The sequence below is a fragment of the Euleptes europaea genome, chromosome 3, assembly GCF_029931775.1.
Source record: "Euleptes europaea isolate rEulEur1 chromosome 3, rEulEur1.hap1, whole genome shotgun sequence".
Lineage (NCBI taxonomy): Eukaryota > Metazoa > Chordata > Lepidosauria > Squamata > Sphaerodactylidae > Euleptes > Euleptes europaea.
In genome coordinates, this window is record NC_079314.1 from 26,419,491 (window position 1) to 26,445,481 (window position 25,991).

At 47.0% G+C, this 25,991-nt stretch overlaps 1 protein-coding gene across 1 annotated transcript in view; it reads left to right on the top strand.

Moving 5' to 3' along the window:
- Positions 1 to 25,991, top strand: part of MFSD2A (MFSD2 lysolipid transporter A, lysophospholipid) — a 49,044-nt gene that overhangs the window by 16,148 nt on the left and 6,905 nt on the right. The window contains exons 4-10 of the mRNA XM_056847496.1: positions 7,603 to 7,726; positions 9,074 to 9,152; positions 11,536 to 11,711; positions 12,412 to 12,502; positions 15,397 to 15,518; positions 16,964 to 17,047; positions 24,002 to 24,085. Coding sequence (XP_056703474.1) covers positions 7,603 to 7,726; positions 9,074 to 9,152; positions 11,536 to 11,711; positions 12,412 to 12,502; positions 15,397 to 15,518; positions 16,964 to 17,047; positions 24,002 to 24,085 — 760 coding nt within the window. The remainder of the gene's footprint in view (positions 1 to 7,602; positions 7,727 to 9,073; positions 9,153 to 11,535; positions 11,712 to 12,411; positions 12,503 to 15,396; positions 15,519 to 16,963; positions 17,048 to 24,001; positions 24,086 to 25,991) is intronic.

Consider the following 25,991-nt stretch of genomic DNA (forward strand, 5'->3'; position numbering starts at 1 on the left):
GTTGGGGTAGATGTCTTAAGAGGTCTTTACGCATCTGGTTTTGCTTTTGTCTCACAAATTGGGCTCCTCCCTGTGCAGGTTTCTCCTGCTGAAGAACTACCCGGAATACTATCCTTAGTTTGCATTTTTAACCTACCTTTCTCCTTAAAAAAGACTTGAGGCAGTTTACAACAGTACTCGAATGAATCTCAGAATAGATCTGTTAATATCCATACTGTAAATGAAAATGGATTCAAACGGCCATAATGTTACATGCAATAATTGCCGAGAAACATCCTTAGAACACGGCTTTCTCACCAATATCGATCTTCGCCAATATGTTGTTGCTGACGGTGTTGAGGGGTTTGTGTTTTAGCACAAATTCTCTGTTCACCACAGAGAGACCATGAAAGTCGAGTGGACAGCATACCTACAATTCACGTATGCTGTAGAACAGCAGTTCCCAAACATTTTGAGTCATGGAGCACTTCTCCGGAGAGAAATTTGTCACGGAGCACTAATCTTCACCTAGTGCCTATATACTAAGCCGAGTGACAGTAGTATTTTTCTTTCCAGTCTCTTCACGGAGCACTAGGAGATGCTTTGCGGAGCACCAAGTGCTCCGTGGAGGACAGTTTGGGAACCTCTGCTGTAGAACATGCACCCATTTCTTTGCAGTGTGCAGGGCTTCCATGGCAGATGGTCTAAACCAGTGATTCCCCAAAGTGGGCAGTACCACCCCCTGGGGGGCAGTGGGGTTACCTAGGGGGGCATTAAGAGGCAAAAAAGCAGGGGCGCTAGAGGTGGGCCCCTTCAATTGTGTGGTTCACTAATTTACAATAGATCAAGCTACGGCACCATGCTGGCAAAATTGGTGGAAACTATCAGAATTTTTTTCCAGAGTTTGAAGAGCTGGTTCCATTGGATCAAGTTAATTAGTTTTGTTGAATAAGGCTGTTACCGCACTAGGTATTCCCAGCGATGTATCAAGTGTTTGGAAATGTTATAAAAAACATCGCTTTAAAAGGGTTTTGGGATACTACGGCTAAAAAATTGTTGCAAGACGTCTTCACAGCTAAAGGGGCCAAACAAAGTGCGAACAGTATTTTTTATAACCATTTCATACTCTTAATACATCGCTGGGAATACACAGAAAGTGCTAACAGTATTTTTTATAACATTTCCAAACTCTTAATACATCGCTGGGAATACCTAGTGCGGTAACAGCCTAAATTTCAACTAAAAAGTTTGAATTTGGTTTTGGATAGATGTGCAATTAATTGTTACTGCTTTGAACTTTTATTGTTATCTTTAGTGAGTCATGCAAAACCCCAATTTTGAATAATGGTTTTTATAGGATAGGGTAGGGGGTGCTGGGATTGAGTTTGTGGGACCGAGGGGGGGTGGCCCGAAACGTTTGGGAACCACTGGTCTAAAAGTTTTATTGGAACGTTTTGATGGGCACATCTTGTGCAGTGGGAGGGGGGAATACGTTGTGGAAAGTTTTTGTTCACTGGGCATGCTGTGGTTAATAAGAAGCCAGGCAGTTTTTTCAAAAGAAATTGAGGCAAATAGGTGCTTGCCTTTCTTTGCCATTTTTCCCCCCTTTGGTTAGAGAACTATTCCCTTTGTGCTTATAGACGAGAAGGGTGCTTGTATAGTAGGGAGAGAACTTGGAAGAAACACTGCAGTTACCCCAGCAATTGTATGAGTTTCAGGATTTTCTCGGCAGAAGGGTTGAGTATTCCTGATGTCAGAAAGCTTGAGACCAGGGGGCTTAAACAGAGCGGATGTTTTAGTGCTCAGATGTACCCATGAGCCCTATAAAGGTAAAGGTCCCCTGTGCAAGCACTGGGTCATTCCTGACCCATGGGGTGACGTCACATCCCAATGTTTCCAAGGCAGACTTTGTTTGCGGGGTGGTTTGCCAGTGCCTTCCCCAGTCATCTTCCCTTTACCCCCAGCAAGCTGGGTACTCATTTCACCGACCTCGGAAGGATGGAAGGCTGAGTCAACCTTGAGCCGGCTACCTGAAACCGACTTCCGTTGGGATCGAACTCAGATCGTGAGCAGAGCTTTTGACTGCAGTACTGTAGCTTAACACGCTGCACCATGGGGCTCCTGTGAACCCTATAGATCTGGACAAAAAGGGCTTTCAATAAGCACGCTTAGGATTGCAACCTTGGAAGGAAGGCTTCCCCCTCTTATTTCCCTTCCCCAGCTTCAGCCGGCCTCGTTGCAACCTCCTCGTGGCACTTTTCTGCGCTTGCATAATAGCCCCGCTTGGGAAAGGAAGCCACGGCAAATCCATTCGTCGAGGAGGAAATGGTTAAAGCTTAGCGAGGGAGGTGGGAAAGGGGTGTGCGCCACTCGCAGCCGAACACACCACCCCGCACCAGCCAATGGCGGCTGGGTGTGCGTGTGCCTGCTGTCTAGCCTGTTTCGTATGTCTTTGCTAATCGCCACGCTGCCGTGGGGAGGAGGTTACTAAGGGTCAAACAGGGCGCTGCGATCCAGGTGCTCCCAGGGTGGGGTGAAGGGTTGCTGGGGAAGGGGGAAAGGGAAGTTCGCGTTCTGGTCTTTAAACGTGCAACTGCCCTGCCGGGCTTCCGTATCCCCATGTGGCCCCAAAGGGTCTTCTTACAAGGACGCCCCGAAAGCATGTTTTTTGCCTCTTAATTGGAATCCCCCTCATGCTCACGCGCACCATCTACCTCGTGGGCCTGATCAGCAGACCATAGTGTGCGTGTTTGTGTAAGGGCTTGGTGGAAACCTTGATTGTACACATGTACAAGAGGGGGGAATTACTACGAGCTTCAGGGCGTCTGGGCTTTCCATTGTTTCCCTCCCACGTCAGCGCTGACTTCCTACATCACAGGAAATGACAGATGGTGGGGGAAATGCCCCGGTGGCTAATTGATAACCCTTCAGCCTCCCTCCACCCTCTTTTCCTTTCGACCTCTGGGTAAGGTGCCAGAGGTTTAAGTCAGCCACCCAGCCAGGGTTGCCAACTTCCAGGTAATCAGCGCAGGAGCGAATGAGTAGAACAAAGTGCAAATGTTTATATAAATTGCTACGACATACAACATAGGGCGAAATCGCATGGTCGCTTTATCCTCCTTTAATCCCTGTTTCAGCCAGGATTCAGCCTGGATCGAACACATGCGTTTCGCCTAATGTGCATTCGATCCCGGATAAAACAGGGCTTAAAGGAGGATAAAGCGACCATGCGTCACAACTATAGAGTCACATAGTCATAGAGCCCATAGAGTCACAGAGCCCATAGAGTCACAACTATACACTTATAACAAACAACCTAAATAATCGATCCTACTATGTACAATGTATATTACACCAATCAAGTTGGAACAACCAGACTTGAAAATTCAAAGTATAGGTATAGTCCTTGGGTTACATTCACAAGGAAGTCCTTGGTTCCTCTTCAAATTTATAATGGTGTTTCTGACGTTACCCTGCGATGATGCCAAAAATTGAAGAAGGGATACGGCCGTTTCGAATTCTTTGGCTTTACATTTCTTCATCAGTCCCTCAAAGATCAGTCATCATGTAATATCTCCAGCTTACACATTGCACGTTTGCGAAGAATTCAAGCAGGATAAATTTTGACCAGTTCCCACGTAGGGTAACACAACTGTGTAGCAGTATCGTTCTCCCCTGTGCTGATTTCCAAACCCTTCTGGTACATGCACAGTGGTGCCTTTTTCCTTTCAACTTCAGCTAATAGCCGGAGATCTCCAGCAAGATATAGAGATCAGTTCTGCGGGAGAAAATGGCCGCTTGGACAATTGGACTCTATGGCATTGAAGTCCCTCCCCTCCCCAAACTCTGCCCTCCTCAGGCTCTGCCTCCAAAACCTCCCGCCGGTGGCGAAGAGGGACCTGGCAACCCTACGGCCAGCTGCGTGCAGGAAGAGAAACTATCGTTCCGCCTCGCTTCCTACTTGTCAGTCCCAACAGCAGGAGTGGTGTGTGATGGCTGAACTAGGCCTGGAAAGGCCTGGGTTCAATCCCTGCTTACCATGGAGGAGGGACTTCCTGAGCGACCTTTGGTCCATCACGTTTGCCGCCTAGCCTACCTTGCAGGGTGGTTGTGAGTGAAGCAGCCATATATGCCATCTTGAACTCCTTGGAGGGAAAGGTTGGGATAAAAAGCAGAATCAAATGGCCTTGCCTTCTTGCCTTGTCTAGATCAGGGCTTCTTAAACTTTTCCCACTCGTGATCCCTTTTCGCCAGATAAATTTTTATGCGACCCTGGGTATATAGGTATACAAATCAAACATTTTATGATAATAAACCATAAAGAAATTTATTTTAAAAAAATTAGTTGGTGTGTGTATGTGTGCATGTATATATATTTTTGCGACCTTCCATATGGAGTCATGACCCACAGTTTAAGAAGCTTTGAGTACTGTTCAATGGGTGGGGGTGGAACACACCTAAACCAGAACTGCTTGCAACTTTTTTGCTTATCTAAGGGAGCGCCGGCCAGTTTTTCTGGATGGAGCATTAACTCTTTCTGCACTGGCTCTGGGTTTGCTTCCCTTGTGCTTTGGAAAGAGGGACTGCTCGGCTAGACCACTCCCGCCTAGGGTTGCCAGCTCCGGGTTGGGAAACACCTGGAGATTTTTGGGATGGAGGTTGAGGAGAGCGGGGTTTGGGGAGGGGAGGGACTTCAGTGCCATAGAGTCCAATTGCCAAGGCGGCCATTTTCTCCAGGCGAACTGATCTCTGGTTCTTGTGGGTTATCCGGGCTGTGTGACCGTGGTCTTGGTATTTTCTTTCCTGACGTTTCGCCAGCAGCTGTGGCAGGCATCTTCGGAGGAGTAACACTGAAGGACAGTGTCTCTCGGTGTCAAGTGTGTAGGAAGAGTAACACTGCTTGCAACTTTTTTGCTTATCTAAGGGAGCGCCGGCCAGTTTTTCTGGATGGAGCATTTCTGGAGGGAGTAACACTGTCCTTCAGTGTTGCTCCTCTGAAGATGCCGGCCACAGCTGCTGGCGAAACGTCAGGAAAGAAAATACCAAGACCACGGTTACACAGCCCGGATAACCCACAAGAACCAATGAACTCTGACCATGAAAGCCTTCGACAATATTTTGAACTGATCTCTGTCGGCTGGAAATCGGTTGTAATAGCATGAGATCTCCAGGTAGTACCTGGAGGTTGGGAACCCTATTCCTGCCTCCATTCTAATTAGCTTTAACAACAAGGTTGCTGCCCCCCCCCCCCGGCAACAGGAATGAGCCTCCCCTGATCAGTGCAGGGGGTAACTGGTTCTCCAGAGGTAACCGCATAAATGATTCTCTATTCCCATCTAGATCCGTAGAGAACTACCTCGAATAATTTTCCCCTCCTCGTTCTGTCGTGGTGCTTCAGTTCCTCATTTCTCGTTTCATTTCCACGGCACGCAAACTTTTCCTTCCCTCCTTTAGTTATTGGGCAGCTCGCCAGCGCCTTCTTTATTGCTCCAGAAAAGTTTTAAAGCTTGCAGGCCTGCTTCCCGCTGCCTCATTTAAAGGGGATTTGGTCTTTGGGATCAAAGCTCCACTCCGTAAAAAACATACTCATTTTTTTCTTTTTTAAATGCTCTCTGGAACTCTTCCTCTTTCCCAGCTGGGACAGGCCTGGGATTACAAATCTGTAGGGCTGGGAATGAAATCTGAAGGTCATTTGGGGTTTCGGTTGGGTTGTGTTCTTAAGGTGGGGCTCGGAGGCAGAGCGGCCGTTGTTCAGAAGAGGGAGGAGAAACAGGAACACGGTTGCTATTGTTGCAGTTACATATTCTGCACATTTCAAGTACACGTTTACCCAGACATTTTGAGTTGGAATGTGCTTATTGGTAAATGTTCGATTATATATGCATATAATTTATACATAATGTTTGCATGGGTTGAGTATCCCTTATCCAGAAATCCGATATCCCAAATGTGCCCAAATCCAAAACTTTAAAAATGTCCACAAAGGGTAATGCAATGGCACATGGGCAGGCCGGTCGCGCCAACGGCAGGTTCCTCGCAATGCCCCGCGTGCAAAAAATTATTTAAAATATTGTAAAAAATTATCTTCAGGCTACATGTACAAGGTGTACATGAAACATATGAATTTTGTGTTTAGACTTGGGTCCCATCCCCAAGAGATCTCATTATGTGTATACAAATATTCTAAATATTCCAAAATCCAAAGAAATCCGAAACACTTCTGGTCCCAAGCATTTTGGATGAGGGATACCCAACATGTATTGTAAACCACCTCAAGAGCCTGCTTTGCCTAAATATTGTGAACATGAATTAAAACTGGGAAAAATGCAAGCATATTTTTCAATCTGATCTAGATGATACTTTTAATATTAAGAGCTATAACCATTTATATTAATAGAGTATGTTAGATGAAATTTAAATGAATTTTAAATGGGTTTTAGAACAATTAAGATCAGAACATATCACGCTGGGATAACAATACTTTATTAAGAGGTGGATAGAGGTGGCGGGGAAGTCTGAGAAATTTCCCTTTTTTTTCTTTTTCTGTGTAATGTTTATGTTCTTGATTGTAATGGAAAATTTCTGTTATAAAAACCAATAAAATTTATATTAAAAAAAAAAAAGAGCCTGCTTTGCCTAAGGGTGCAGGATACGAACATTTACAACAGAATCTATAAGGAAATCTTTTCTTGCCACCACCCTGCAGTGTAGGCCAGTGTTATGCAGTGTGAGGGCCACTGTAGTACCGTGGCTACAGTGTTGGCCTAGGATCTGGGCAGACCACGTTTGAACCCCCACTGTGACATGGAAGGTCGCTGGATGACCTTGGGCCAGTCGCTTTCTCTCAGCCTCGCCGGGTGTTTTGTGGGGAGAAGGATGTTGTAAGCCGCTTTTGGTCCTCGCTGGGTAGAAAAGCAGTTTGTTGGGCGCTGAGTGTTGGACCTTAGGCCTCTCAGTAAGCTCATGGTTGACGTTCGATTAAGCCCAGGGCCTTCACATGTCGCACTTTTAGCGGGAGCGAAGAATCACCATTTAGTGGTTTCAGGAAGAAACTGGTTGTGTATTTCTTGTGGGAGTTGCCAAATCACCTATAACCTGTGGCATGAAGCTATCTTCCTAGCACTATCAGACTGTTATCCATCAGGTGCAGTAGCCGGGCGGGTATGTGCTTCTAGCAGGGATTAGTAATGGTGGGATGAAGCCAGAGGATCAAAAGGCCGCGGGCCTTTCCATTGGTACAAATTGCTGGTCTCCCCATCTTCCCCCAATTGGTTGTGGGGTTCCCTGGCTGGTCAGGACTGTCCAGCTGCTGGAATTATGAAATTATGCCATCTTGGGTTTTTTTTAATATGCGGTTTGAATTTTAAATTATGTTTTAATATAGATTTTAAATTGACATTTTTATATTGCGTTGTGAGCCGACCTGAGCCCGGCTTGCCGGGAATGAGGGCGGGATAGAAAAATAAATGATAAATAAACCGTTTGCTCGTGGATGGGAATGGGGACCGGTTTCCCTTGCATATTTTAAACTGTTCGAAAGAGACCAAATTGTGTGAGGTAGTATTTGGGTGCCCCAAGTGGGAAAGCGGGACATGTGTTAAATCTTGCTTTAATATCCCACAGGATTATATTTTCCACTCCTTTTGCTGTGATCTCCTACTTCTTGATATGGTTCGTGCCGGACATCTCTGGGGGGCAGATGATGTGGTACCTTTTCTTCTATTGCATTTTCCAGACCCTCGTAACGGTGAGTTTGCCGCAACTTTGGTGCCGCAACGGCCTCTTCACTTCTGAGCCCTTCCTCTCCCTTCCCATCCCATGTATTTTTCTGCACGGTACCTTGTATGTGTGTTTTTTGAAACACATAGACCAGTGTTTCTCAACCAGGGTTCCGCAAGAAATCGCATGGGGTTCTGCAAGAAATAGTGATGAATAGGCTAATCGTATGTACTGTAATCCTATGTAGGGGTTTCCTGAGACATGAATATTATTTCAAGGGTTCCGCAAGGGGTAAAAAGGTTGAGAAACGCTGGCGTAGACTAACTGCAGTGAGCATGGCTGCGACTGCTGGCTCAGCAAAGCTGGTCTTAAAAGAGCAAGGTATTAAAGCCCCGTAATAAACTGTACGCACGCTGCACTTGATCCTAAGATCATTTTTATAAGCAAACTCTTGTTTAACTGAGCAGATTTACTTTCTGTACTTAGTGAAAATGAGGGGAAAGTGCGCAACTTGGTTTTTGCGTAGAGGCTTGTGTGTATTCAGCCGACTGTAAATCCACATCTAATCGGCAGAATCTGGGTTTTGATGATCTGTGTTTTAAAAAGCAACAACTTCTAGACCTTATGGTGGTGTGGGAAACTTGAAATACCTTGAGAGCGCCAGCGTGGTGTAGTGGTTAAGAGCGGTGGTTTGGAGCGGTGGACTCAGATCTGGTGGACTCAGATCTGGAGGGCCAGGTTTGATTCCCCACTCCTCCACATGAGCGGCGGATGCTAATCTGGGGAACTGGGTCGGTTTCCCTACTCCTACACACGAAGCCAGCTGGGTGACCTTGGGCTAGTCACAGCTCTGATAGAACTCTCTCAGTCCCACCTACCTCACAGGGTGTCTGTTGTGGGGAGGGGAAGGGAAGGTGATTGTAAGCTGGTTTGATTCTGCCTTAAGTGGTAGAGAAAGTCAGCATGTAAAAACCAACTCTTCTTCTTGAAACAGTCCAGTCTTCAGCAGTACTGATATGGAGCAATTTGGCGCCCCGATATATGCAAGATACATGCCCTGGCTTTTCATAGTCGGGGGAGTGCATATGCATGCTTGTCTTGGGGAAGGATTCCAGCCGATCTAGTTGGTTCTCAATTCTGCAAGCTGAGCGTTACCTGATTTTGCAGCAGTCTCGGCCTGTCCAGTTGACCTGTTCTGTCGGTCTTGAGAAGCTTGGCGTGCATTCAGCCCCCAAAGCCTTGCTCAACTTTCTCTCTGTACCACACCCTTGAAAAATACTAGCTGCTTGCACACGCCTATCCTGGGTCTGATGGCCCCCTAATGACAGGTTGAATGGTTTGTGCATGACTTAAGTCTTCCTTCTCTCCTTTGCAGTGCTTCCACGTGCCGTACTCGGCCCTGACCATGTTCATTAGCCAAGAGCAGAGTGAGCGTGACTCAGCCACTGCCTACCGTAAGAGCTTCCTCTTTCTCTACCCCCCGCCCCACCCCGCCTGGTGCAAAATAGAGGTCAAGGTGCTTCTGTTTCTCAGTCTCCCCCTTCCCTCTTGACTCAACTAGCTAGAAACCAAAACGAATACCATCTGTCTGAGTAAGTTAGGAATACCACATGAAATTTGCTTGTGTATCCCCATTACGGGTACATGTGCTGGCTTGAGAGTGATGCATGTTTTCTCTGGTTGCTATGACCAAAGGTCTGAAAGCTTGCTAAGGGCTGTTGTTTATGATGGAATACTCTTGAGCATAAGGAACTGGCTTAAATAGAAAGCTCATAACAGGCTGCTCCTGTCCAGAGTTTTAGTTTTTGTTTCAAGGCAGGAAAACCACACCTTTGCAAGGCTTCCTTTGTAAAGTTTGTGTCTGGTGATCCTGGAAGCCCTTGGGCATTAGAACCTAAAAGGCAAAGAGGCCTTGTGGCAAGATAAAATGGCAGAATGCGCAGTGATGGCAAAACTGTCTAATTTGGTGAAAGGAAGATCAATGGAAGAATTCCAGAAGAACTGGGCATCTTACTTTGATTATGTAAAACTCAAACTATAACTAAGTAAAGAGTGGCTGTGGTATATTTGCGCCTATTTGGGGGGGAATTAAAAATGGGGAGAAATAATTGGAATAGCAATATTAGAATATAAATTCAATGGATATATGGTATAGCTTATATGGAACGATAAATAGAGATTATTAGCCAAGTGAAGAGTAAGTGAATAGGTAGAAATGATTAATATTATTGTTATAGTTTAAGATTAAGCAGTGTATTGAAAGAGCTGAAGAAGCCTCTGCTTTTCTCATTTTTTCTTTCTTGTAAGCTTGAACCGATAAATTTAAAACGAATCCCCTGGAAGTTGGGCAATATTGTATATATGGGAATGATCAAGTTTGTTGTGTGTGTGTGTGTGTTTGAAATTTCAATAAAAATTATTTTTTTTAGAAAAAGGCAAGAGGCCTTTTGGATCTTGCTGGAACCAGAATGTACATACTTTGCAACGCAAATTTGCCTGTTTAAAGAATAATTTTAATGTTTGAAGTCCCCTCTTGAGACCCATGCAAGCGTTTTCCTTGTTCCAGTTTCTTAAACTCTAGGGAGTTCATACGCCCTTAAGCTCCTTGGCATAAAATCTATGCCAGTGGGTCTCCAAGTACTTGCATTGATTACGTAATGAGCTGCTTCCATTCCGTATGGCTGTAGATGGTGTGTCTATGTTGAGCTTTTACATGCAGAAGCGCATAAAACATAATGTGTGAATGCATTCAGGAGAGGGCTCCACCGCTTGTCACTTTGACATTTAACTTGCTTCATTTGAGGATGATTATATTGGTACAAACACCCTGTGTATGTTAAAACAGTACATCAGGTCTCGCCTACTTTCTGATAACCTGGTTTAGTACATGTAGGGTGGTGGTTTTTGTTTTAATCTGGGGAAGTATTCAAAAACATTAACTCTGTTCCCTGCCCCCCCCCTCCCAGTACAGTTGTGCAGGCCTGAATTCAGTGTAATATGCAGAATGACCCCCTATACCGGTGGGTTCAAACCCAGCTAGAACTAAGGTTGCCAAATCTGGACTGGGAAATTCCTGGGGATTTGGGAGTAGAGCCTGGGCAAGGTGGTGTCTGGGGACGACGACCTCAGAGGGGAATAATAACAATAGAGTCCACTCTCCAAAGCAGCCATTGTCTCCAGGGGAATTGATCTGTCGACCGACCCTCCTGTCTTGCAAAAAAAACTTTTGAGTTTCCCATCCTGCTGGCTTAGTTATAACTCAAATTCATACCAATTGTGGATCTCTTTGATTATTGTGAAGCAATACTGGCTAAGAAATGGGAGGAACCAGAGATTTTGTTCTCTTGTTTGCCACAGACTTGTTAGGCTGTTGTAAATGTCATTCTTGAACACATGGAGCTGCCTTATACTGCATCAGACCCTTGGTCCATCAAAGTCAGTATTGTCTACTCAGGCTGGCAGCAGCTCTCCAGAGTCTCAAGCAGAGCTCTTTCACATCACCTGCTTGCCTAGTCCCTTTAACTAGAGATGCCGGGGACTGAACTTGGGACCTTCTGCATGCCAAGCAGATGCTCTACCACTGAGCCACAACCCCTCTTCTATCTTGCAGTGATTTGCTTGGCAATATCTTCCCAAGAAATCTTCATGGGGGGACTCTGTACTTTTTTTTTGTTAAAGCTTTTGGTTGGGTAATAAGTGGCTTTAAAACAGAAATGGCTGAATTAGCCACCACCTTGATTTTGTAATGTTCAGCTTGGGTTTGCATTTACTGGACTTGGTAGCCCCAAGTGGTACATGCACAGGAGCCTCACCGTGTGTTTTGTGCATGGCCCACAGGTATGACGGTGGAAGTGCTCGGCACTGTCCTGGGAACAGCCATTCAAGGCCAGATAGTCGGCAAAGTTGACACGCCATGCATTCCAGACCCACTGCTGTTGAAAATGGCCAACTCTTCCTCGGTGGTCATGGAGGAGGTGAATGTCACCCATGAAACAGGCTCACTGACAGATACGGTATGCGCCCGTTTAGAGGGTATGCAATCCCAATTGGGGGGTTATATCAGGGGAGCAACAGAAACCGTACACCAAGTGATCTTGCTTCCCCATCCTGCTGCTCCTCTTTATGTGGATGCTGAGAGACGTGCGCCTGTGCTTTCTACACAGGTGAGCTAACTAGCAGCAGGTCCTTCTCAAAAGCAGCCCCCCAGAATGGTAGCTCTTGTGCAGGAGCCCAGGAGCTGTGGGTTGAAGACCACTTTTCTAAAGGTTGTTCTTCCAGTAAGCTGGCCGGCCGTTGAGGCTTATGTCCTGGATCTTCTGATCCTGAATGAATACCCTTGATGGGGGGTCCAGTTAACGGACCTGTTGCCCTGCCTCCAAGTTCAGCGTGGTGTAGTGGTTAAGAGCAGTGGTTTGGAGTGGCGGACTCTAATCTGGAGAACCGGGTTTGAGTCCCCACTCCTACACATGAAGCCAGCTGGGTGACCTTGGGCTAGTCACAGCTCTCTTAGAGCTCTCTCAGCCTCCCCTTCCTCATAGGGTGTCTGTTGTGGGGAGGGGAAGGGAAGGTGATTGTAAGCTGGTTTGATTCTGCCTTAAGTGGTAGAGAAAGTCAGCAGATAAAAACCAACTCTTCTTCTTCAGGGGGCTCCTTTATGTTTTACTGCTTTGGACATTTGTTCATCATAATCATCTCTTTCTGCCCCAAATACAGAGAAATGCCTACATGATTGCCGCTGGTGTCATTGGTGGGATTTACATTCTTTGTGCTGTTGTCCTGTCTGTCGGCGTGCGGGAAAAACGAGGTGAGCAAACAGACCGACTCATTCATTTGTCTTCTGCCTCTCTTGTTGAGATTGTGTGTGTTAAGTGCCGTCAAGTTGCTTCCAACTCATGGCGGCCCTATGAATGAAAGTCCTCCAAAATGTCCTATCTTTGACAGCCTTGCTCAGATCTTGCAAATTGAAGGCTGTGGCTTCCTTTATTGAGTCAATCCATCTCTTGTTGGGTCTTCCTCTTTTCCTCTTGTTGAGATTAGAGTTCATTTAGTAATTATTTGCTTATGCCCTACTTTTGTCCCTGACATCTTACATCTTATGATGGGACAGTTGGCCGGGCTCCTCAATAGATAAGCATAGCGAAGTTCGCAATAGAGAATCTGACCGTGGCCACTATTTTTCTCTATGGAGGAGGATGGGGCAACCCCTTCCAGACCCCATAAAATTGGACCCAATCTTCACTAAACTTGTGGGTCCATGCAAGGAGAGTCCCTTGCAGCCATGCTGCAAATTTGGGGGCTCTACCTCAACAAATGCCCCCCCCCTTCAGGAGCTTCGCAAAGCCTGGGGAAAGCTGGACCTGAAAAAGCCGAATAATTACCCATTTTTTTCGGGAATTGGCAATTTGGCTTTGGCTTTCTCCCCAGGTTTTGGCATTCGGTAAATCGGAACCCGAAATGTACTGAAAAAGCTTTTTTGGGGTTTATTTTCGGTTTAGGTTTATCAATATGCACAAGCCTACCTCTGGATTACACAATGAAAGAGCTGTGTAATCTATCCTGTGAACAGGGTTTCACAATTGTAGAGCAGTGGTCCAGCTGGATGTCACAATTAGAAATTAAATCAGGGCAGTTGTTGAATGCGGTATGAAGGGGAAGGGAAAAGATAATGGCCCAACATTTCATATGCAATCAAAATTTCAACACCATTACTTCCATAGAAAGTGTTGTGCTTCAGAATTCTGTTTGGCCAGTTTCTCTTAGCGAGGGTCCCTCAATAAGTGGGCAGAGGGGAAGGATTTTGGAAGGGGAAGGCCAACCTAATTTGCCTACAAGGAAATTCACATCGGCTACCACCCAGATGCAAACTAGGAAGTTCAAACTTCCTGGTTAGAGTAACGCACAAGAACCTACAACAGGTTCATAAAATAATAATGTCCCTAAGCTTGGAGTCTCACCACCAAATATTTAGTCGTTAGGGTTGCCAAATCTTGGGACGTTCCTGGAGATCTGGGGGTGGAGCTTGGGGAGTGGAGGGACATCAGAAGGGTATAATATTGTAAGAGTCCACCCTCCAAAGCAGCAGCCCTTTTATCCAGGGTAATTGATCTCTGTAGTCTGGAAATTCACTGTAATTCCGGGAGTTCTACAGCCCCACTGGAAGGTGGGCAACTCTAGCCGCTACTAATTGTTTTAAAAAGTGATTTAAGTAGTCTTCAAGTAACCTGATATAACAAAAGGCCTCCCAGTAATTACCTTTGATGTCTGCTGGTGCCTCGGGCATCATTGGGAGGACTGGGGGGGGAAGGCCTGGCATCCTGGCAGCAACCTGGTGTGCCCACACTACCTCCAGCTTCAGCAGGGAGTGATGTGGGACACTCTAGTTTTCAACTAAAACTCTATGGTAAAACCATAGCTTTTGTGCAATGCTAGGGCGTCCCCGGTAATACCCTGGTGTTGCTTCTGCTGTGACTTGCCCAAGGTCACCCAGCTGGCTTCATGTGGAAGAGTGGGGAAACCAACTCTGTTCTCCAGATTAGAGCCCAGTGCTCCAAACCACCGCTCTTAACCACTACACCACGCTGGCTCCATCTTTAAACAAATTTGAATCTAATATGGCAAGAGGCTTAAATGTCCTATGAGATCCAATGACTGATGAAGCCTTTGGCAGAAACGGACTTCCAACGTGTATCCGGAATGACCGTCCCTTCTTTGATCTTTTTTGGACCATTTTGATCCATTTTGGATCGTTGTTCAGCATCTACACTTAACCTGACCACCAGTGTTCTTCACGTCTTGTTGGATTTCTCTGTCTTATTTACCCCCATGTGAGGTTTGTCTAAATGTTTGTCTACATGTAATGTTTGTCTACATGTTTGTTTAGACACTATATAGATTGCTATACATAATTGTATTTTGTGTATTTCATTATATATTGTTCCATTCTTTAGCCTCGTGTTGTTGTTTTCATTCATACGTTGCAAAATATATGTGTGCAAAAGAAGCTTGTGTAATCTTAAACTCCATCAAATGTTGTCTGCAATGATGCAGTATAGAAGGACCTATTTCGATCTTTCTTCCCTTCCCCCCACGCTCCCTTCTAATAATACTGTCAAATGTCACTGGAATACCAGACTACTGCTGTTATGTTTCTTTTCCTATGGCTGTGGGATATGTTAGCAGGAGTGGAATCTACTTTCTTTATCTCCAGGTTTTTTAAATTGAAAGACAAGTTTCTAGTGGTTGTGAATTCAAGAAGCTGAGTCAGACCCTTGGTCTATCAAAGTCAGTGTCACCTCTGACTGGCAGCAACTCTCCAGGGTCTCAGGCAGAGGTCTTTCACATAACCTGCTACTACCTGATCCTTTTAACTGGAGATGGCAGGGATTGAACCTGGGACCTTCTGCATGCAGAACAGATGCTCTGCCACGGAGCCACAGTCCTTTGCCATGGATGTAAAAACTCTTCACCACACTGGCTTTTCAGTGATTAGCATCAGTGTCCCCTTCTCTCCCATGGCTAGCACAAGTAGGAAATGAATAGCAAAGCAAGTTATGGAATTCAGGCCAATGTCTTCCACTTGCATAAGATGTTTAGAGTCCTATTTGCCTAGGTGCTGAAGTTAACTTTTTCCCCTGTGATGCGCGCACACTGCCCAGTCTTATTGAGCTGAAAGCATAGTTTCTCTCTCATTCCTTGCAGCATCTATTGAGCTTCAGACGGATGAGCCTGCTTCTTTCTTCCAAGGCTTGAAGCTGGTGATGTACCACGGCCCCTACATCAAGTTGATTGCTGGCTTCCTTTTTACATCGCTGGCTTTCATGGTAAGGGAGAGGGTCCTGTGGAACAAGAGGCGTGCTGTTTGTTCCGTTGCAAGGATTGTGGCTGGGGAAACTTGGATTCTTCTGCCCCCCCGACCCTCAAGTAACTCTTGCACTGCATGGATTTGCTCAAATATCAGGCTCGCCTGTTGGACACATTCCCAAAGGGAGAGTGGCCACTTCTTTTCCTTCGCTGACCCAGCAGTCTTGGGTACATCTCAAAACCTGATTTAGCACCCGCCGCTGTCTAAATCAAGGGTCCCTGACTTCTTTGAGCCTGTGAGCACCTTTCGAATTCTGACCCTGGCTAGTGGGCACAGTCACAAAATGGCTGTCGCAGGAGGCGGAGCCACTCACAAGATGGCTGCAGCAAGAGGTGGAGCCAACCTCAAAAAAGTCAGGAAGCAATGTTGTATATAACTCTAGTAGTACCTCTTCAACATTTCAGGCAGGAGCTCTGTTTATCAGGATGCTTTTTAATCTGCACAGCCAATCAGAAGCCCTGCCGGGCAACAGACCCACCTAACCCTACCAAGCAATTGGCGGGCACCAGGAAAGGTGTTGGCAGGCGCCACGGCACCCATGGGCACCATGTCAGGGACCCCTGATCTAAACCAATCATGTCCCCACACCCCCTTAGACTGTGTAGCACTTCTGGAATTTGCTCTACCAGCAAATAACGGTATCCCTGCATTAGCAGCTGGAATGCTTCCATTGTTTTTTTGTTGTTCGTTTTGATTTTAACGCAGTTGTGAACAGCAACTTTTTCTTCTGTGGCCTTAGGGAATCTGTGGGATTCTTCTCTCTAGCTGGCTTTCTTCCTTCTCCTCCATGGCCTTTATCCACTAGCCTTTCTCCTTGGTCAGGACACACATTCTCTTTGGAGCGTGTAAAAGCAGAAATGGTCTGTAGCAGAATGCTGTCAGCTTCAGTAGCGTTTCACAGAAGGGGAAACACACACAGAAAACCCCGGTCCAACCCATCTCAAATGTCCAGTATTTCTGAGGCGAGGGAAACAATTTTTATATTGTAAGGTACAGATTAGCCCTGACCTGGATGGCCCAGGCTAGCCTGATCTCATCAGATCTCAGAAGCTAAGCAAGGTCAGCCCTGGTTAGTATTTGGATGGGAGACCACTAAGGAAGTCCAGGGTTGCTGTGCAGAGGAAGGCACTGGCAAACCACCTCTGTTAGTCTCTTGCCATGAAAACCCCAAAAAGGAGTTGCCATAAGTCGGCTGCGACTTGACGGGCACTTTACACACACACAAGGTACAGATTGACCAGAACTGAATTGCATTTGACCCCTGATGAGGAAAGCAAAATGTTTCTGGCTGTTGTGTTCTGGCACCATGCTTATGGTGCACAGGCAGGCAGCCACAAGGTGGTTGGAACAAGTACCGTTCTGAGGGCTGCCTCTGATAACTTATACATTTTTGCTTCTTTTCAGCTGGTGGAAGGCAACTTTGCTTTGTTCTGCACATACACCTTGGGCTTCCGCAATGAGTTCCAGAATATTCTCCTAGCCATCATGGTATGTACGCTGCAATTGATCTATTCCTTTCTCTACCATGCTTCTTTTCCCAATAATATAATTTACCACATTGGCTACTCATTGTTGCAATATGTTATTTCCAACCAACCTTACTGGGCTGTCATAGTAGAATCATAGAATCACAGAGCTGGAAAGGACCACCAGGGTCATCTAGACCAACCCCCTGCACAATGCAGGGAATTCACAACTACCTCCCACCCACACCCCCAGTGACCCCCACTCCACACCCAGAAGTTGGCAAAAAAGACCCCCCAGGATCCCTGGCCAATCTGACCTGGAGGAAAATTGCTTCCTGACCCCAAGTGGCGATTGGCACTACCCTGGGCATGCAAGGGAGGATTTCTTACAAGCAAAGCGCTTCATAACTGCCATATAAATGCTAGAAGAGAAGCAGATATAATGCCAGTTGTAATACAATATTACATGGAACTGTAGAACATGTAAGAGTTTTAACTCCTTCAGCCCCCCGTCTCATGTTATTTGTTTATTTATTTTACTTAATTTCTACCCCACTCTTTTCCCCAGTGGGGACTCAAAGTGGCTTATAACATTCTCCCCTCCATTTTATCATAACAACCACCCTGTGAAGTAGGTTAGGCTGAGTATGTTACTGGCCCAAGCTCACCCAACAAGCTGCCATGGCAGAGTGGGGATTCGAACCTGGATCTCCCAGATCCTAGTCTGATACTCCACCAAACTGGCTCTCGTAATGTGGAAATGGCTGTATGGAGTCTTCCTCCAATTTAAGTGGCTCTTGCATTGGAGGGAGGATGGTTGGATCCACCCCAACGGCTTGCCTAATGTCACAGCAGTGGCAGGGATTTGAAGAGGAAGAGTTGGTTTTTATATGCCGACTTTCTCTACCACTTAAGGGAGACTCAAACCGGCTTACAATCACCTACCCTTCCCCACAACAGACACCCTGTGAGGTAAGTGGGGCGGAGAGAGCTCTAAGGGAGCTGTGACTAGCCCAAGGTCTCCCAGCTGGCTTCGTGTGGAGGAGTGGGGAAACAAACCCGGTTCTCCAGATCAGACTCCGCCACTCCAAACCACCACTCTTAACCACTACACCACGCTGGCTCCTTCCCTAGTGGTTGGTCTTATTTCTAAAAAAAACACCTAGTTCTGGTTTTCTGTTGAGCATCCTAGGGAAACGGCAAGAATTTCTTCCTGAATCTGCCACCAATAATTAGCACCAAATTACCACTGGTCCTCTGCAAACTTACAGTGGCAGAGGTACTTTCCAAGCAGTTGGCTGGTGGTACACTGCCGGCGCAAATGCAGCCATAAGGAGAACAACAAACAGTAGAGAAGTTAGGTATGTCCTTTTGGAGAACTGCAATAGAAGTTCTTTTGTCGAGCTGAAAGATGGGTAACCTTGGCAGGGAAGAGCATTTCCTTAACATGGTGCCTGAAACGATACAGCGGGTTGGTGCGAACACTGCTTCCTTTGTTCATCCTTTGTTCATGCTTGAAGCTGGCCATGGAAAGGGGTGGAGGATAGAAACCGAGCAAGTCTTTTCTGTCCAAATGCTGCCATTTTTTTTACCCTTCACCATGAGAAGAAAGGAGGCTTGAGTGTTTATCAGAGAGAGAGGCATTGAATGAAAGGAATGGAGCCGATTTGTCTGGGGAAAGTCTTTGCGAGCTGATAGATGGAGGAGGGCAGGCAGGGGAGGGGGGGATTGTGTTTGGAAATGCTTTGCCAAGGCAGAAAGCCCCATTGCTTGTGGGGGGGACTGACACTCTCCCTGCGTCAGGCTCTTGAAAGCAGTTGAGCCTGAAATGGAACCTGTGGGGGGGAGCTGTGGCTCAGTGGTAGAGCATCTGCTTGGCATGCAGAAGGTCCCAGGTTCAATCCCCGGCAACTCCAGTTAAAGGGACCAGGCAAGTAGGTGATGTGAAAGACCTCCACCTGAGACCTTGGAGAGCCGCTGCCAGTCTGAGCAGACAATACTGACTTCGATGGACCAAGGGTCTGATTCAGTATAAGGAAGCTTCATGTGATCCTGAGGAAAAGAAAGCCTGCGACTCTGTAAATCCATTCCCACGAATGAGTCAACTGTGGCAGGCACAATGGTCTTTTGAAGGCCTACTAATAGTGCCCAAGGTGGGGCTGTGGTTAGTGTGTCAGGCTAGAATCGGAGAGACCTAGGCTCGACTCTCCATTCTGACGGGGATAGGGTTGCCAGTCTCCAGGTGGTGGCTGGAGATCTCTTGGGATTATAACTGATATCCAGGCAAGAGATCAGTCCACCTGAAGATGCCTGCCACAGCTGCTGGCAAAACATCAGGAAAGAAAATACCAAGACCACGGTCACACAGCCCAGATAACCTACAAGAACCAAAGAAGAAGAGTTGGTTTTTACGTGCTGACTTTCTCTACCACTTAAGGGAGACTCAAACCAGCTTACAATCACCTTCCCTTTCCCTCCCCACAACAGATACCCTGTGAGGTAGATGGAGCTGAGAGAGCTCTACGAGAGCTGTGACTTGCCCAAGGTCACCCGGCTGGCTTCATGTGTAGGAGTGGGGAAGCCAACCCGGTTCACCAGATTAGCCTCCGCTGTTCATGTGGAGGAGTGGGGACTCAAACCCGGTTCTCCAGATCAGAGTCCACCGCTCCAAACCACCACTCGTAACCACTACACCACAGTTAGCTTGGTCTTCTGCAGAAACGTCTGTATTGAAGCAGCTTTGAGGTGAGCCCAATCCAGAACTCACTCAGGTTTAACAATTCCAAAGCTGTGTTTCTTTCTTCACTAAGTCCCTTGTAGCATAAAAGATAATGACTTGCAGCCTAAATACTTACAAATCTGCTTCCGAAGACCTGGCACTTAATTGCAAATGCCAAGCCCTAACCTGCTTTGGCAGAGGAGGGGAAACGGGCCTGCTGATTTGAGCCAAATTAACATGAGCGAACTGTGGGGCCTGGAGACCACACACGCTGTAATTCGGCAGCAGCAACTTTAAATCCTCCTGCATGGGAATACAAAACTGACCTTTAGGGTTGCCAGGTCCCTCTTCACCACCGGTGGGAGGTTTTTGGGGCGGAGCCTGAGGAAGGTGGGGTTTGGGGAGGGGAGGGACTTCAATGCCATAGTGTCCAGTGGCCAAAGCGACCATTTTCTCCAGGGGAACTGATCTGTCGGCTGGAGATCAGTTGTAATAGCAGGAGATCTCCAGCTAGTGCCTGGAGGTTGGCAACCCTGGTGCACACATGCCAGTTGGTCTGAAGGAGGCCACGCACAAAAGTCATGGAGAGAGATCCACCGTGCATTGGTCAGGTGCTGCAAAGTCTCCTGTCGTCACAAGTAACCCCCCCATGCGCGCGCACATCCCACAAGTGTTCAGCTAGCCGTCATTCCAAACAATCCATTGCCCTGTCTCCATTATTGCTCTGCAGAGGCTTGTACATGCTCTTAACATTCCATTTGGGGGTAGTAATGGTTCTTTGAAGGGAAGCGAGTTGACCTTCCTTCTCCCACCCATTTCTCTCGCATCGATTGCCCCCCCTCCTCCAAACATCAATCTTGTTTTGCAGACTGCCAGATGGGAACCATGAAGAGGCTACCTTGGAAGCTGTGGCCTCTACCTGCCCAGTGGCAGAATGAGATTGCAGAGCTGTGGATCTGTATATTGTTTCAGATTGCAATTTGGGGAGGGATTGCGGTTTTGAAAAGATGTTGCGTGGTAGTGCTAGGGACTTTCCAGCGTTTAGAAAACTAGCTTTTCTGGGGAAAGATAGCATTTTCCCTGATGAGCTAGTTCACTACATGAGGGTAGGCCTTATTTATGTGCAAGAGCATGCAATGTTGTCCATCCTGCCCACAATTAGCCGCGTTGTGGTCCAAGCCTTTATAGTCTGTCCACCGCCCGATTTGCCATAATGTGTAGAACAACTCGGTCTAGAAGGCTTGGGGAGGTGGCTACTGCTGCAAAAGTTTGAATTTGGGGGATGACTTTTTAAAGGAGGGTTTCTGTAGCTGAGTATCTTGCAAAAAAAGTGTTTGTTGGCAGACTTCCTCAGGAGGTGGTAAGCTCTCCTTCCCTGGAGGTTTTTAAGCAGAGGCTAGATGGCCATCTGTCAGCAATGCTGATTCTATGACTTTAGGCAGTTCATGAGAGGGAGGACACCTTGGCCATCTTCTGGGCATGGAATAGGGGTCACTGGGGGTGTGTGGGGGATGTAGTTGTGAATTTCCTGCATTGTGCAGGGGGTTGGACTAGATGACCCTGGTGGTCCCTTCCAACTCTATGATTCTATTCTATGATTCTATACTGAATCAGACCCTTGGTCCGTCAAAGTCAGTATTGTATACTCAGACGGGCAGCTTGAAAAGGGTGGCTGAAGCTCTCTTGTCTTCCAACCCCCCCCCCCCATCACCTCACCCTTTTCAAGATGGTGAGTGGTCTGGAGACCAAGTCCTATGAGGAAAGGTTGAAGGAGCTGGGTATGTTTAGCCTGAAGAGGAGAAGACTGAGAGGGGATATGATAACCACCTTCAAGTACTTGAAAGGCTGTCATGTAGAGGATGGTGCCGAGTTGTTTTCTGTTGCCCCAGAAGATAAGACCAGAACCAGTGGGTTGAAATTGGATCAAGAGAGTTTCTTTCTAGACATTAGGAAGAATTTTCTAACTGTTAGAGTGGTTCCTCAGTGGAACAGGCATCTTCGGGAGGTGGTAAGCTCTCCTTCCCTAAAGGTTTTTAAGAAGAGGTTAGATGGCCATCTGTCAGCAATGCTGATTCTATAACCTTAGGCAGATGAGAGGGGGGGGCATCTAGGCCATCTTCTGGGCATGGAGTAGGGGTCACTGGGGGTGTGGGGGGGAGGTAGTTGTGAATTTCCTGCATTGTGCAGGGGGTTGGATTAGATGACCCTGGTGGTCCCTTCCAATTATATGATTCTATGTGTGTGCATGTACAGTTTGCTGCAAGAGAGGCGCAAGTCTCCTAATCTGAAACAGGAGTTTAAAAAAAATAGCTGCGTGCCATTCGCAAAGGCTGTGTGAAGGTGAAACTGTTGATACCTTGCTGTCATGCTTGGCAAGGGGCCAGGGCATGCGCATTCCATGGAGAATTCTCCTAGGTTCAATTCCTGGCACCTCCACTTCTCTCTGTGCTGTTTCTGAGAGGCTGGGGCTCAGGGGAGGGTGGGAGAGGGTCTGGGCTTGACTCTGTGGGCTATTCAGATTTTTCCCAGGCAGGAGTCCAGGCTGCTGGTACCGGCCATTGCCTTTGTGTAAGGACTGTGAAATATGTTCCAGTGGACGGCGGAGGGAGCTGCTCCTCCGTTTCTCTCCCAAACTGCGGAACTGGAACGCCTTCCAATCTCCGGCACATAACAGAGGGGGGTCGCTAGGTGGGTGGGAATGGAGGGAAGGGTTTTGACACAGCTGTAGCAAATTCCTGGCTGGCTTTAGAAATGGGGGTGGGCCGAGCTGCTACTCTGAAGAGGTGGGGACGGGACTTGTGCTTTGCCAAGTCATAGCAGAGGAAATGATGCTTCGTTTTTGGAGTTGCAACACGGGCAGTCTCTTCCCGAGGTTTCTGTTTTTCACGGGAGGAGAAAAAATGGAATGAAAAGGTCTCCAAGTGACAGTGTAAAATACCAAATTGCCTCAAAAGGGTTATGTATGGCCAGTGGTATGCTTGGACCTTTTTCATAAGTGGAAGGAGTCCAACCTCCCCCCCACCCATTTGCCCTAAGAATGAAATAAATCCCATTCGGGACTCGGGAGTGGTCACAACAGAGAGGAAGGAGGGAAATGATTGTGACCCAACGCCAACCTCCAGGTATTAGCTGGAGATCTCCTGCTATTACAACTGATCTCCAGCCGATGGAGGTCAGTTCACGTGGAGAAAATGGCCGCTTCGGCCGTTGGACTCTATGGCATTGAAGCCCCTCCCCAAACCCCACCCTCCTCAGGCTCTGCCCAAAAAAACTCCCGCCAGTGGAGAAGAGGGACCTGGCAACCCTAGCTTCAGTTCAGAAGGAAATAAGATTGAGGGTTGAAACCAAAGATGACGCCAGATGGCTGGGTTTTAAGGAGGGATTTTAAAGCTGGGGGATCCCTCTCCTCTGGGTGAGCATTCAAGGTAAAAGAGGCAGCGAGGAATATCTGGTAGAGTGTGGTAGAGGTGGGGGGGGAGGTGCTGCCAGCCAGGAGTATTTTGAGAAGTAGAGCCAGGCCCTCAAAGAGCATCAAAGACAATGTGTGGATGCTGGGTGTGGAAGGTGGTGGGAAGCTAGTGTAGAAACCGGTGAGCAGATAGCGTGTGGTCTGGATAGTCGGTGGTTTGCAGGTCGTCTCTCATTCTACTTCACTATTATGGGATCAAATAATATTATATAGTGACTGTGCACACTTTGATTCCTGGTTAGGGTTGCTGTAAAAACGAAGCATTTCCCGCACGCCTTCAATGCATGCATAATTGGGAGTGGGGACTGGCAGCTGCTACTCCAGATTGACTAGGAGAGAGCCAGCATGGTATAGTGGTTAACAGTGGTGCTTTAGAGCGGTGGACTCTGATCTGGAGAACTGGGTTTGATTCCCCACTCCTCCACCTGAGCGGCGGAGACTAATCTGGTGAACCGGTTTGCTTTCCCCACTCCTCCACATGAAGCCAGCTGGGTGACCTTGGGCTAGTCACAGCTCTCTCAGCCCCACCTACCTCACAGGGTGTCTGTTGTGGGGAGGGGGAGGTGATTGTAAGCCAGTTTGGTTCTTCCTTAAGTGGTAGAGAAAGTCGGCATATAAAAATCAACTCCTCCTCTTGTTGTGTGAAGGCAGAGGGGACTGGTCTCGCATAAGTAATGTGACAGGTTGCCCTGCTGCTCCGTCAGAAGGGTTGCCGCAGAGGTGGCCGTTTGGCTGACACGTGTAATAATGGTTCTTCTCGTCCTCTCCTTTTTTGTGCTGTCTTCCAGCTCTCTGCCACTCTGACAATCCCCTTTTGGCAGTGGTTTCTTACTCGCTTTGGAAAGAAAACGGCGGTCTACATTGGCATCTCTGTGAGTAAACACAATCTAGTGTGAGGGAGAGAGGGTGGCGTAAAGAGGGTTTGTGGAGCTGGTGCCAAGTCTCATGAGGAGTTAGGGTCTGAAGCATCTTGCATGGCGCTGCCAGGCCTGTAACAATGAGAAAATACCAGCTTTTGCGGCCTGCTGGGCAGCTTCTAAATAAGCTGGGGTAGGCCTTGGCAAAGCTGCTAGAGCAAGAGCTGAATGGCATGAAGCTATGAATGAATGAGCCTAATAGGCCCTTTCAAGGGTCTCTTCAGTAATTGTTCTTTAAAAAAAAAAAAGTTTTATTAATACAAAAGGAAAGTCAGCAGTAAATATATACATAAACTAAAAACAAATAGTCACATAATCACATAAAATACTTTACAACCCTGCATCCGTAGCTCCTTCTCGCTTGTCCATTTTATAATAAGATATAGTTTTGGTTATTTCCATTCTTTGAATGGTTCTTGTCCATAACAGGTCTACACTATTAATGTCATTATTTTTTTGGTAAGCAGTTAGTGTCACTAAAATAGACATCTCCTTTTATTTTTGACAACCAATCATGTATCTTAGGGGAGGTTTTCTGGTTCCACTGCCTAGCAAAGACCTTTCTAGCTGCAGTTAACAGGGTTGCCAGGTTCCTCTTTGCCACCGGTGGGAGGTTTTGGGGGTGGAGCTTGAGGAGGGCGGGGTTTTGGGAGGGTCTTCAACACCATAGAGGCCAATTGCCAAAGCGGTCATTTTCTCCATGTGAACTGATCTCTTATCGGCTGGAGGTCAGTTGTAATAGCGGGAGATCGCCAGCTACCACCTGGAGGTTAAACAAACAAAGTAAAGCACTGAAGGCACACTGTGTATGTACAGAAAATCCTTTTATCTATATAATAATAATGATGACTTGCAATTCAACCCGACTCTCTTATGTGAATGAACTATATATCTTGGCACAGTGTACTTCAATCCTGAAGAAGTTCATTCATTTTTAAATCCACTCCGGATTTTCATGTTTGCTCTGGAGAGCCGCCTGCCTCCACACTACAGCCGCCTTGCTAATTGCATATGTTCTGTAAATGTTACAGAGAGTCGGGTTGAATTGCAAGTCATCATTATTATTATATAGATAAAAGGATTTTCTGTACATACACAGTATGCCTTCAGTGCTTTACTTTGTTTGTTTAACTTCCTACTTAAGCACGAGGTGTTTGCTTTAAATACCACCTGGAGGTTGGCAATCCTAAATTAACATGTGTAACTCTACTATCCATTGGTCTCTCGGATTTTCGGGAAGATCTTCGGTAATTGTTCTGAGACTTATTGGCAGTGCTGAATTAGCCCTGTTCCTTTCTGCTCCTTGCTGCGGTTGTTTTTCTGTGGCTGACTGACGTTACACTGCTGGGCCCAGGTGTGGCTCCTTCACTCCAGCCTTCCTAGGGCGGACTCTCTGGCACTGTACCCTGCTGAGGTCCCTCCCTTCTCCAGGCTCTGCCCCCAAATCTCCAGGAATTTCCCAACCTGGAATTGGCAGCCCTTACTGGGAAGGATAATGTCTGAATCAGGCCTGTGGGTCTCGTGCTTGTAATTGTTAGGCAGAAAATGAGAGAGCCAGCATGGGGTAGTGGTTAAGAGCAGTGGGTTGGAGTGGTGGACTCTGATCTGGAGAACCGGGTTCGATTCCCCACTCCTGAGTGGCAGACTCTTAATCTGGTGAACCAGGTTGGTTTCCCTGCTCCTGCTTCATGAAGCCAGCTGGGTGACCTTGGGCTAGTCACAGCTCTCTCAGCCCCACCTACCTCACAGGGTGTCTGTTGTGGGGAAGGAGATTGTAAGCCGGTTTGAGTCTTCCTTAAGTGGTACAGAAAGTCGGCCTATAAAAACCAACTCTTCTTCTAAGCTGCCTATGAGGACAATG